The sequence below is a fragment of the Leptodactylus fuscus genome, chromosome 5, assembly GCF_031893055.1.
Source record: "Leptodactylus fuscus isolate aLepFus1 chromosome 5, aLepFus1.hap2, whole genome shotgun sequence".
Taxonomy (NCBI): Eukaryota; Metazoa; Chordata; class Amphibia; order Anura; family Leptodactylidae; genus Leptodactylus; species Leptodactylus fuscus.
The window spans coordinates 9,002,623-9,016,253 of record NC_134269.1 but is presented as its reverse complement, the minus strand read 5'-3'; the positions used below and the strand labels follow the sequence as shown (position 1 = coordinate 9,016,253).

The window sequence follows — 13,631 nt, the reverse complement described above, 5'->3', positions numbered from 1 at the left end:
CAACTTATTCCGCTATGCAATGCACATATATAATGGTGCCATAGTGTACACATAACAGCTCTGGATGTGACTAGAGTAGAACATGTGATAAGTATTTGCCCCCCTGTCACAGATCAGTAATGCCGCACAACGTCAGCCGTCACATCAGCCTTTATTACTGTAATTATCACACCGGTAACAAAAAGATAAGGGCGAGCACAGGGGACACGAGGGCGACATCACGAGACGGGGAATCGGGGTAACTCATTTCCAAGGATCACCTGACGCTCCACACCCGATTCTGTGATAGCAGCAAGACGTATGACACCCCCGCTGGATCCATCCCGCTCCATAGCCAGAGCCAAAGCTGCAACAAGAGGGGCAGACATTACACCACAGGATAATGGGGAGGGGCATGTGACACCCTGCAGGGGGAGGGGCAGACTCATCTGTATCACCCTATAGGAGGAGGGGCAGACTCATAGCTCCCTTCTGTCTGTATCACCCTATAGGAGGAGGGACAGACTCATAGCTCCCTTCTGTCTGTATCACCCTACAGGAGGAGGGGCAGACTCATAGCTCCCTTCTGTATCACCCTATAGGAGGAGGGGCAGACTCATAGCTCCCTTCTGTCTGTATCACCCTATAGGAGGAGGGACAGACTCATAGCTCCCTTCTGTATCACCCTATAGGAGGAGGGGCAGACTCATAGCTCCCTTCTGTATCACCCTATAGGAGGAGGGGCAGACTCATAGCTCCCTTCTGTATCACCCTATAGGAGGAGGAGCAGACTCATAGCTCCCTTCTGTATCACCCTATAGGAGGAGGAGCAGACTCATAGCTCCCTTCTGTTTGTATCACCCTATAGGAGGAGGGGCAGACTCATAGCTCCCTTCTGTATCACCCTATAGGAGGAGGGACAGACTCATAGCTCCCTTCTGTATCACCCTATAGGAGGAGGGGCAGACTCATAGCTCCCTTCTGTATCACCCTATAGGAGGAGGAGCAGACTCATAGCTCCCTTCTGTATCACCCTATAGGAGGAGGGGCAGACTCATAGCTCCCTTCTGTCTGTATCACCCTATAGGAGGAGGGGCAGACTTATAGCTCCCTTCTGTATCACCCTATAGGAGGAGGGGCAGACTCATAGCTCCCTTCTGTAACACCCTATAGGAGGAGGGGCAGACTCATAGCTCCCTTCTGTATCACCCTATAGGAGGAGGGGCAGACTCATAGCTCCCTTCTGTCTGTATCACCCTATAGGAGGAGGGGCAGACTCATAGCTCCCTTCTGTATCACCCTATAGGAGGAGGAGCAGACTCATAGCTCCCTTCTGTATCACCCTATAGGAGGAGGGGCAGACTCATAGCTCCCTTCTGTCTGTATCACCCTATAGGAGGAGGGGCAGACTCATAGCTCCCTTCTGTATCACCCTATAGGAGGAGGGGCAGACTCATAGCTCCCTTCTGTATCACCCTATAGGAGGAGGAGCAGACTCATAGCTCCCTTCTGTATCACCCTATAGGAGGAGGAGCAGACTCATAGCTCCCTTCTGTTTGTATCACCCTATAGGAGGAGGGGCAGACTCATAGCTCCCTTCTGTATCACCCTATAGGAGGAGGGACAGACTCATAGCTCCCTTCTGTATCACCCTATAGGAGGAGGGGCAGACTCATAGCTCCCTTCTGTATCACCCTATAGGAGGAGGAGCAGACTCATAGCTCCCTTCTGTATCACCCTATAGGAGGAGGGGCAGACTCATAGCTCCCTTCTGTCTGTATCACCCTATAGGAGGAGGGGCAGACTTATAGCTCCCTTCTGTATCACCCTATAGGAGGAGGGGCAGACTCATAGCTCCCTTCTGTATCACCCTATAGGAGGAGGGGCAGACTCATAGCTCCCTTCTGTATCACCCTATAGGAGGAGGGGCAGACTCATAGCTCCCTTCTGTATCACCCTATAGGAGGAGGGGCAGACTCATAGCTCCCTTCTGTCTGTATCACCCTATAGGAGGAGGGGCAGACTCATAGCTCCCTTCTGTATCACCCTATAGGAGGAGGGGCAGACTCATAGCTCCCTTCTGTATCACCCTATAGGAGGAGGAGCAGACTCATAGCTCCCTTCTGTATCACCCTATAGGGGGAGGGGCAGACTCATAGCTCCCTTCTGTCTGTATCACCCTATAGGAGGAGGGGCAGACTCATAGCTCCCTTCTGTATCACCCTATAGGAGGAGGGGCAGACTCATAGCTCCCTTCTGTATCACCCTATAGGAGGAGGGGCAGACTTATAGCTCCCTTCTGTATCACCCTGTAGGAGGAGGGGCAGACTCATAGCTCTCTTCTGTATCACCCTATAGGAGGAGGGGCAGACTCTGGTCATGTGATCTCACCGTTTGCTGTGAATTTCAGACACTCCTCCTTGGTCATTCCGGATTTGTATGTAGAGTCCACAAAGCCGTAGATGTAGGAGCTGCCGGAGCCGCCTATGGAGAAGGGCTGGTGAACCATCATGCCTCCCATGGGCACTGTGTACACCTGCAATATACAGACATACATATGTAACGCTGAAGGCGGAGATGTGAGGGACGATACATATGGGAGGAGCTACAAGGACATGGGGGAGGGGCTTGGCTTCTTACCTGTCCTCCTTTCCTCTGGTCCCATCCGGCTACGATGATCCCGGCCATGAGGTCCTCGCGGTACCTGTAGCACATCTCCTTGAAGAGATTGGCTGCTGTGTGCACCAGGGGCGGGGTGCCCAGCTCAATGCTATTGGGGAGACGAGACACGAGATTTAAAGGGGAACTCCATCACAGAGCCATTCTTAAAGGGGAAGTCTTCACTGAATCCCTCACATTGTATATCCTACTGACACGTCCGGTGACTGCCCCGCACCCCCATGTACAGGGCCCCAGTAATTATTAGCTGCCCCCTAAGTGTGAGGAGAAGGGTCATAAAGTGTGTTTAGGGTTAAGTTTATTATCTAGACCCTATCCCTTTACCTCTTAAAGTGACCATTACTTCAGGAAGGGGGGAGCTTTACTGCAAGGAAGGAAAGCTCTTAAAGGGACAGTCCTTTTAGCTAAGGGGGCGGGGCCTGTTCTTACCTGTGGAATCCTAGCTGATAGGAGACGGCGTCGGCGATGGCCTGAGTATCTGCGGCACTGCCAGAGCGACAGCAGAAGATACGGTCATGGACGGGGGTGAGCTTGTCAGTGACTCTGTTAGCGATGTACGCCCTGTAAAAAGGAAACAGTCAGCATCAATACTGCAGGAGTACAGACTACCCCCTCCTAGGCCCGGGGCATGATGGGTAATGGAAGCGCGAGGGCGACCCATGTGGTCATGTGACACCTCTATGGGCGGGGGACTGCTGGAAGGCGGTGGATTCATTCTTCACCTCCCCCTAATCTGTGGTGGTACAGTCCAGTATTCGCACATACCCGGTAGTGGTCCTGGAATCGGCGCCGATCACCACACCGCCGTCAAACTCCACCGCCATGATGGTCGTCTGCAGAGAGAGGGGAACGTCAGAAACGTGTTACACTCAAGTCACATCCAAAGCTGCATCCACCCTTCTGTTCTCACATTTATTTTACTTCAGCCACATCCAAAGATGACGTCTGCTCTTCAATGTATTTCCTCCAGTCACATCCCAAGCTGCACTTATTCTGCTCTTCAATGTATTTCCTCCAGTCGCATCCCAAGCTGCACTTATTCTGCTCTTCAATGTATTTCCTCCAGTCGCATCCCAAGCTGCACTTATCCTGCTCATTAATGTATTTCCTCCAGTCACATCCCAAGCTGCACTTATTCTGCTCTTCAATGTATTTCCTCCAGTCACATCCCAAGCTGCACTTATTCTGCTCTTCAATGTATTTCCTCCAGTCGCATCCCAAGCTGCACTTATTCTGCTCATCAATGTATTTCCTCCAGTCACATCCCAAGCTGCACTTATTCTGCTCTTCAATGTATTTCCTCCAGTCACACCCCAAGCTGCACTTATTCTGCTCATCAATGTATTTCCTCCAGTCACATCCCAAGCTGCACTTATTCTGCTCATCAATGTATTTCCTCCAGTCACACCCCAAGCTGCACTTATTCTGCTCATCAATGTATTTCCTCCAGTCACATCCCAAGCTGCACTTATTCTGCTCTTCAATGCATTTCCTCCAGTCACATCCCAAGCCGCACTTATTCTGCTCTTCAATGCATTTCCTCCAGTCACATCCCAAGCTGCACTTATTCTGCTCTTCAATGTATTTCCTCCAGTCACATCCCAAGCTGCACTTATTCTACTCTTCAATGTATTTCCTCCAGTCACATCCCAAGCTGCACTTATCCTGCTCATTAATGTATTTCCTCCAGTCGCATCCCAAGCTGCACTTATCCTGCTCATTAATGTATTTCCTCCAGTCACATCCCAAGCTGCACTTATTCTACTCTTCAATGTATTTCCTGCAGTCACATCCCAAGCTGCACTTATTCTGCTTTACTTGTATTCCTCCAGTCACATCCCAAGCTGCACTTATTCTGCTCTTCAATGCATTTCCTCCAGTCACATCCCAAGCTGCACTTATTCTGCTCTTCAATGCATTTCCTACAGTCACATCCCAAGCTGCACTTATTCTGCTTTACTTGTATTCCTCCAGTCACATCCCAAGCTGCACTTATTCTGCTCTTCAATGCATTTCCTCCAGTCACATCCCAAGCCGCACTTATTCTGCTCTTCAATGCATTTCCTCCAGTCACATCCCAAGCTGCACTTATTCTGCTCTTCAATGTATTTCCTCCAGTCACATCCCAAGCTGCACTTATTCTACTCTTCAATGTATTTCCTGCAGTCACATCCCAAGCTGCACTTATTCTGCTTTACTTGTATTCCTCCAGTCACATCCCAAGCTGCACTTATTCTGCTCTTCAATGCATTTCCTCCAGTCACATCCCAAGCTGCACTTATTCTGCTCTTCAATGCATTTCCTCCAGTCACATCCCAAGCTGCACTTATTCTGCTCTTCAATGTATTTCCTCTAGTCGCATCCCAAGCTGCACTTATTCTGCTCTTCAATGTATTTCCTCCAGTCGCATCCCAAGCTGCACTTATCCTGCTCATTAATGTATTTCCTCCAGTCACATCCCAAGCTGCACTTATTCTGCTCTTCAATGTATTTCCTCCAGTCACATCCCAAGCTGCACTTATTCTGCTCTTCAATGTATTTCCTCCAGTCGCATCCCAAGCTGCACTTATTCTGCTCATCAATGTATTTCCTCCAGTCACATCCCAAGCTGCACTTATTCTGCTCTTCAATGTATTTCCTCCAGTCACATCCCAAGCTGCACTTATTCTGCTCTTCAATGTATTTCCTCCAGTCACATCCCAAGCTGCACTTATTCTGCTCTTCAATGTATTTCCTCCAGTCACACCCCAAGCTGCACTTATTCTGCTCATCAATGTATTTCCTCCAGTCACATCCCAAGCTGCACTTATTCTGCTCTTCAATGCATTTCCTCCAGTCACATCCCAAGCTGCACTTATTCTGCTTTACTTGTATTCCTCCAGTCACATCCCAAGCTGCACTTATTCTGCTCTTCAATGCATTTCCTCCAGTCACATCCCAAGCCGCACTTATTCTGCTCTTCAATGCATTTCCTCCAGTCACATCCCAAGCCGCACTTATTCTGCTCTTCAATGCATTTCCTCCAGTCACATCCCAAGCTGCACTTATTCTGCTCTTCAATGTATTTCCTCCAGTCACATCCCAAGCTGCACTTATCCTGCTCATTAATGTATTTCCTCCAGTCGCATCCCAAGCTGCACTTATCCTGCTCATTAATGTATTTCCTCCAGTCACATCCCAAGCTGCACTTATTCTACTCTTCAATGTATTTCCTGCAGTCACATCCCAAGCTGCACTTATTCTGCTTTACTTGTATTCCTCCAGTCACATCCCAAGCTGCACTTATTCTGCTCTTCAATGCATTTCCTCCAGTCACATCCCAAGCTGCACTTATTCTGCTCTTCAATGCATTTCCTACAGTCACATCCCAAGCTGCACTTATTCTGCTTTACTTGTATTCCTCCAGTCACATCCCAAGCTGCACTTATTCTGCTCTTCAATGCATTTCCTCCAGTCACATCCCAAGCCGCACTTATTCTGCTCTTCAATGCATTTCCTCCAGTCACATCCCAAGCTGCACTTATTCTGCTCTTCAATGTATTTCCTCCAGTCACATCCCAAGCTGCACTTATTCTACTCTTCAATGTATTTCCTGCAGTCACATCCCAAGCTGCACTTATTCTGCTTTACTTGTATTCCTCCAGTCACATCCCAAGCTGCACTTATTCTGCTCTTCAATGCATTTCCTCCAGTCACATCCCAAGCTGCACTTATTCTGCTCTTCAATGCATTTCCTCCAGTCACATCCCAAGCTGCACTTATTCTGCTCTTCAATGTATTTCCTCCAGTCGCATCCCAAGCTGCACTTATTCTGCTCTTCAATGTATTTCCTCCAGTCGCATCCCAAGCTGCACTTATCCTGCTCATTAATGTATTTCCTCCAGTCACATCCCAAGCTGCACTTATTCTGCTCTTCAATGTATTTCCTCCAGTCACATCCCAAGCTGCACTTATTCTGCTCTTCAATGTATTTCCTCCAGTCGCATCCCAAGCTGCACTTATTCTGCTCATCAATGTATTTCCTCCAGTCACATCCCAAGCTGCACTTATTCTGCTCTTCAATGTATTTCCTCCAGTCACATCCCAAGCTGCACTTATTCTGCTCTTCAATGTATTTCCTCCAGTCACATCCCAAGCTGCACTTATTCTGCTCTTCAATGTATTTCCTCCAGTCACACCCCAAGCTGCACTTATTCTGCTCATCAATGTATTTCCTCCAGTCGCATCCCAAGCTGCACTTATTCTGCTCTTCAATGCATTTCCTCCAGTCACATCCCAAGCCGCACTTATTCTGCTCTTCAATGCATTTCCTCCAGTCACATCCCAAGCTGCACTTATTCTGCTCTTCAATGTATTTCCTCCAGTCACATCCCAAGCTGCACTTATTCTACTCTTCAATGTATTTCCTCCAGTCACATCCCAAGCTGCACTTATCCTGCTCATTAATGTATTTCCTCCAGTCGCATCCCAAGCTGCACTTATCCTGCTCATTAATGTATTTCCTCCAGTCACATCCCAAGCTGCACTTATTCTACTCTTCAATGTATTTCCTGCAGTCACATCCCAAGCTGCACTTATTCTGCTTTACTTGTATTCCTCCAGTCACATCCCAAGCTGCACTTATTCTGCTCTTCAATGCATTTCCTCCAGTCACATCCCAAGCTGCACTTATTCTGCTCTTCAATGCATTTCCTACAGTCACATCCCAAGCTGCACTTATTCTGCTTTACTTGTATTCCTCCAGTCACATCCCAAGCTGCACTTATTCTGCTCTTCAATGCATTTCCTCCAGTCACATCCCAAGCCGCACTTATTCTGCTCTTCAATGCATTTCCTCCAGTCACATCCCAAGCTGCACTTATTCTGCTCTTCAATGTATTTCCTCCAGTCACATCCCAAGCTGCACTTATTCTACTCTTCAATGTATTTCCTGCAGTCACATCCCAAGCTGCACTTATTCTGCTTTACTTGTATTCCTCCAGTCACATCCCAAGCTGCACTTATTCTGCTCTTCAATGCATTTCCTCCAGTCACATCCCAAGCTGCACTTATTCTGCTCTTCAATGCATTTCCTCCAGTCACATCCCAAGCTGCACTTATTCTGCTTTACTTGTATTCCTCCAGTCACATCCCAAGCTGCACTTATTCTACTCTTCAATGTATTTCCTGCAGTCACATCCCAAGCTGCACTTATTCTGCTCTTCAATGCATTTCCTCCAGTCACATCTCAAGCTGCACTTATCCTGCTCATTAATGTATTTCCTCCAGTCGCATCCCAAGCTGCACTTATCCTGCTCATTAATGTATTTCCTCCAGTCACATCCCAAGCTGCACTTATTCTGCTCTTCAATGCATTTCCTCCAGTCACATCCCAAGCTGCACTTATTCTGCTCTTCAATGCATTTCCTCCAGTCACATCCCAAGCTGCACTTATTCTGCTTTACTTGTATTCCTCCAGTCACATCCCAAGCTGCACTTATTCTGCTCTTCAATGCATTTCCTCCAGTCACATCCCAAGCCGCACTTATTCTGCTCTTCAATGCATTTCCTCCAGTCACATCCCAAGCCGCACTTATTCTGCTCTTCAATGCATTTCCTCCAGTCACATCCCAAGCTGCACTTATTCTGCTCTTCAATGTATTTCCTCCAGTCACATCCCAAGCTGCACTTATTCTACTCTTCAATGTATTTCCTGCAGTCACATCCCAAGCTGCACTTATCCTGCTCATTAATGTATTTCCTCCAGTCGCATCCCAAGCTGCACTTATTCTACTCTTCAATGTATTTCCTGCAGTCACATCCCAAGCTGCACTTATTCTGCTTTACTTGTATTCCTCCAGTCACATCCCAAGCTGCACTTATTCTGCTCTTCAATGCATTTCCTCCAGTCACATCCCAAGCTGCACTTATTCTGCTCTTCAATGCATTTCCTCCAGTCACATCCCAAGCTGCACTTATTCTGCTTTACTTGTATTCCTCCAGTCACATCCCAAGCTGCACTTATTCTGCTCATTAATGTATTTCCTCCAGTCACATCCCAAGCTGCACTTATTCTGCTCTTCAATGCATTTCCTCCAGTCACATCTCAAGCTGCACTTATCCTGCTCATTAATGTATTTCCTCCAGTCGCATCCCAAGCTGCACTTATCCTGCTCATTAATGTATTTCCTCCAGTTACATCCCAAGCTGCACTTATTCTGCTCTTCAATGCATTTCCTCCAGTCACATCCCAAGCTGCACTTATTCTGCTCTTCAATGCATTTCCTCCAGTCACATCCCAAGCTGCACTTATTCTGCTTTACTTGTATTCCTCCAGTCACATCCCAAGCTGCACTTATTCTGCTCTTCAATGCATTTCCTCCAGTCACATCCCAAGCTGCACTTATTCTGCTTTACTTGTATTCCTCCAGTCACATCCCAAGCTGCACTTATTCTGCTCTTCAATGCATTTCCTCCAGTCACATCCCAAGCTGCACTTATTCTGCTCTTCAATGTATTTCCTCCAGTCACATCCCAAGCTGCACTTATTCTACTCTTCAATGTATTTCCTGCAGTCACATCCCAAGCTGCACTTATTCTGCTCTTCAATGCATTTCCTCCAGTCACATCCCAAGCTGCACTTATTCTGCTTTACTTGTATTCCTCCAGTCACATCCCAAGCTGCACTTATTCTGCTCTTCAATGCATTTCCTCCAGTCACATCCCAAGCCGCACTTATTCTGCTCTTCAATGCATTTCCTCCAGTCACATCCCAAGCTGCACTTATTCTGCTCTTCAATGCATTTCCTCCAGTCACATCCCAAGCCGCACTTATTCTGCTTTACTTGTATTCCTCCAGTCACATCCCAAGCTGCACTTATTCTGCTCTTCAATGCATTTCCTCCAGTCACATCCCAAGCTGCACTTATTCTGCTCTTCAATGTATTTCCTCCAGTCACATCCCAAGCTGCACTTATTCTGCTCTTCAATGTATTTCCTGCAGTCACATCCCAAGCTGCACTTATCCTGCTCATTAATGTATTTCCTCCAGTCGCATCCCAAGCTGCACTTATTCTACTCTTCAATGTATTTCCTGCAGTCACATCCCAAGCTGCACTTATTCTGCTTTACTTGTATTCCTCCAGTCACATCCCAAGCTGCACTTATTCTGCTCTTCAATGCATTTCCTCCAGTCACATCCCAAGCTGCACTTATTCTGCTCTTCAATGCATTTCCTCCAGTCACATCCCAAGCTGCACTTATTCTGCTTTACTTGTATTCCTCCAGTCACATCCCAAGCTGCACTTATTCTGCTCATTAATGTATTTCCTCCAGTCACATCCCAAGCTGCACTTATTCTGCTCTTCAATGCATTTCCTCCAGTCACATCCCAAGCTGCACTTATTCTGCTCTTCAATGTATTTCCTCCAGTCACATCCCAAGCTGCACTTATTCTGCTCATTAATGTATTTCCTCCAGTCACATCCCAAGCTGCACTTATCCTGCTCATTAATGTATTTCCTCCAGTCACATCCCAAGCTGCACTTATTCTGTTCTTCAATATATTTCCTCCAGTCGCATCCCAAGCTGCACTTATCCTGCTCTTCAATGTATTTCCTCCAGTCACATCCCAAGCTGCACTTTTTCTGCTCATCAATGTATTTCCTGCAGTCACATCCCAAGCTGCACTTATTCTACTCTTCAATGTATTTCCTGCAGTCACATCCCAAGCTGCACTTATTCTGCTCTTCAATGCATTTCCTCCAGTCACATCCCAAGCTGCACTTATTCTGCTTTACTTGTATTCCTCCAGTCACATCCCAAGCTGCACTTATCCTGCTCATTAATGTATTTCCTCCAGTCGCATCCCAAGCTGCACTTATTCTGCTCTTCAATGTATTTCCTCCAGTCACATCCCAAGCTGCACTTATTCTGCTCATCAATGTATTTCCTCCAGTCGCATCCCAAGCTGCACTTATCCTGCTCATTAATGTATTTCCTCCAGTCACATCCCAAGCTGCACTTTTTCTGCTCATCAATGTATTTCCTCCAGTCGCATCCCAAGCGGCACTTATTCTGCTCTTCAGTGTATTTCCTCCAGTCACATCCCAAGCTGCACTTCTTCTGCTTTTACTTGTATTCCTCCAGTCACATCCCAAGCTGCACTTTTTCTGCTCATCAATGTATTTCCTCCAGTCGCATCCCAAGCTGCACTTATTCTGCTCATCAATGTATTTCCTCCAGTCACATCCCAAGCTGCACTTCTTCTGCTTTTACTTGTATTCCTCCAGTCACATCCCAAGCTTTATACAGACACTGACCCAGCAGGTGGCAGCAGCGAGACGTGAGGTCCTGCAGGCTGAGGTAGCAGCTTTGGATGTGACTGGAGGATTACGCATTTTCTCCATTGTCAGATTCTATTGTTTGTGAACACTTTACCATTCAGGACTTAGAGAAAGCTGGGTGATTCTCTATATGGCCAGCAAACCCAGAGGGATATTCTGGTAGGGTATACGCCAGACATATTGGTAATCACTCAGCTTTCCTGGCTCCTGAAGGGTAAGTCAGCCCAACCGTGCAGTGACACATGACCCGTACAACCATCACAGCCTTATCATTCAGGAGCCTGGAAAAGCTGAATGAGATATGCCATGTCATTGGTTATCACCCAGCTTTCCCAGGTTGCTGAGGGGTAAGAAATCCAAGCTATGCAGAGACTTTGTCCCATCCCTATAACCCTTCACAACAAGGCAGTTTACCCTTCAGGAACCTGGAAAAGCTGGCTGACTATCATATAAAGTCATTCCTTTTGGTTTTCACCCAACTTTCTCAAGCTCCTAAAGGGTTAGTCCGCTCATCTATGCAATACCAGATGTCCCACTCCTGTAACACTCCATAACTAAGCAGATTTACCTTTCAGGACCCTAGTAAAGCCGAGTGATATCCCTGTAGAATATGAAGTACCTCTATTAATGGTTATCACCAAGCTTTCCCAAGTTCCTGAAAGGTAACAAACCCCAGTTATTCGGTGACTTTCCTAAATCACTCCATAACCAGGAAGACAAATTTCAGGAGCCTGGATATGAAAAGTCAGGCTTACTGGTTATGACTCAGCTTTCCCAGGCTCCTGAAGGGTAAGACTGCCCGGCCATGCAGCGACTGACACATGCCGCATACACATATCAACACAAAACTAGGCAATTTACCCTTCAGGAGCCTGGGAAGGCTGGGTGACAACCAATGAAGCTGACATTTTATAGGCTTTTCTAGGCTCCTGAATGGTAACATTTCTGTAAGATATGAAATGTCAGCCTTATTGGCTGCCACCCTTCCTTCCCGGGCTCCTGAAGGGTAAGGCCAATCAGCTATGCGTGCCACATGCCTCATACATATATACATAACCAGGTAGATTTAACTTTTAAGTGCTGGGAAAGCTGGGTGACATCCTTGTAGACATATTGGTTAACACCCAGCTTTCTCAGGCTCCTGAAAGGTAGGCCAGCCCACTTAAGTGACACATGCCCTATTCCATAAGCAGGCAGACTTAACCTCACGAAGCCTGGGAAAGATGAGTAAGACCCCTGGAAGATATAAAATATCATCTTTATGGTCACCCAGCTTTCCATAGCTCCTGAAAGGTAAGACTGCCCAGCCATGCAGCGCCACACATCCTCCATAACTAGGCAGTTTAACCATTCAGGAGCCTGTGAAAGCTGAGTGCCTTCCCTGTAGGACGCGGGGTGTTCCTGTTCTCAGTTATCACCCAGCTTTCTTCCAACGTTGACTCTCAAGTCGATATATCTAACAATAAGGCTACTCAGAAGCCAGGGAAAGCTGAGTGATCACCTCTAGGACAGTTGTACACAGCTTTCCAGGCTCCTGAATGGCAGAGCTGTCTACATACTGAGTAACAAGGGGGGTGTCAATATATCAGCAAAATTTACTTTGCAGGATTGTGGGAAAGCTGGGAGTCACATTCTTCTACCTTGTATTAAGTGGCACATTTACTCTGCAGGAGCCTGGGAGAGCTGGGTGATCACCTCTAGGGCAGTTTCACACAGCTTTCCTAGCTCCTGAATGGCAGAGCTGCCTACATACTGAGTAATATAGTAATAGGGGGGTGTCAATATATCAGCAGTAAGTTACCTTGCAGGATTCTGGGAAAACTGGGTGTCACATTATTTTCCCTTGTATTAAATAACACATTTACAATGCCGGGGCCTGGGAGAGCTGGGTGACCTTCCAATGACACTGGACTAGAGGAGAAGAGATGGAACTACAACTCCCAGCAGCCCAGGACTGCCGCGCTATATCTGCTGCATCACCGGCCTAGTCTACAGGCTTCTCCCGGCCTCGCCTGCGTCTCTTACCCGACCCCCATGTCCTCCAACCCCGACTCACCCCGGTGGTGACTTCCCGGCTCATCCAGTCCAGCTCCATAGGACTCCCGCCTGTCAGGGCTCCGGCCCCGGGATTCATCATCTTCATTGCCGCCATGATTCTCTATTCTGCCGGGAGACTGGGCGGAGCCTGAGACAAACAGCGCGAGACTTCCGGCGCGACTGTATGACGATGACGAAAGGGAGAGCGAGCCAAGTCATGGGTGTGTGAAGATGGCCGCCGGCGCCGACAGATGACGTCAGCAACGTAGTATCAAGCCTAGTCATGGGTGTACAAAGATGGCCGATACCACCTCAGCGAGAGCAAGGGGGGGGGGGGGATCTCAGCTCTTTGCATGTCAGTCAATAGAAGGACAAAGATAAAATATAATATAAAAGTAGAATTATAATATTAATACCAATGTGTGTATATATATATATATATATATATATATATATATATATATATATATATATATATATAACATTTCTGTAGTCTGGGTTACAGTTGGCCAGAGTAGTATGACCACTTACTGACCACTAGAGGTCACTACAACAGACTGCACTCCATAGCCACTCACTTTACAGCCTGCTGTGAAGCCAAATGTTACCAGA

The 13,631-nt window shown here is 47.3% G+C and overlaps 1 protein-coding gene and 1 pseudogene across 1 annotated transcript; both read right to left on the bottom strand.

Annotated features, from left to right (window-relative positions):
- LOC142204380 (NACHT, LRR and PYD domains-containing protein 12-like) overlaps positions 1-13,631 on the bottom strand; it is a 997,553-nt pseudogene that overhangs the window by 355,411 nt on the left and 628,511 nt on the right.
- Positions 133-13,188, bottom strand: PSMB6 (proteasome 20S subunit beta 6). The gene is made up of 6 exons (XM_075275978.1): positions 13,039-13,188; positions 3,424-3,491; positions 3,088-3,219; positions 2,620-2,749; positions 2,371-2,515; positions 133-346 (listed from the first exon to the last, which is right to left on the bottom strand). The coding sequence occupies exons 1-6, from the start codon at positions 13,132-13,134 to the stop codon at positions 219-221; spliced, it is 699 nt and encodes a 232-aa protein (XP_075132079.1). The 5' UTR covers positions 13,135-13,188; the 3' UTR covers positions 133-218.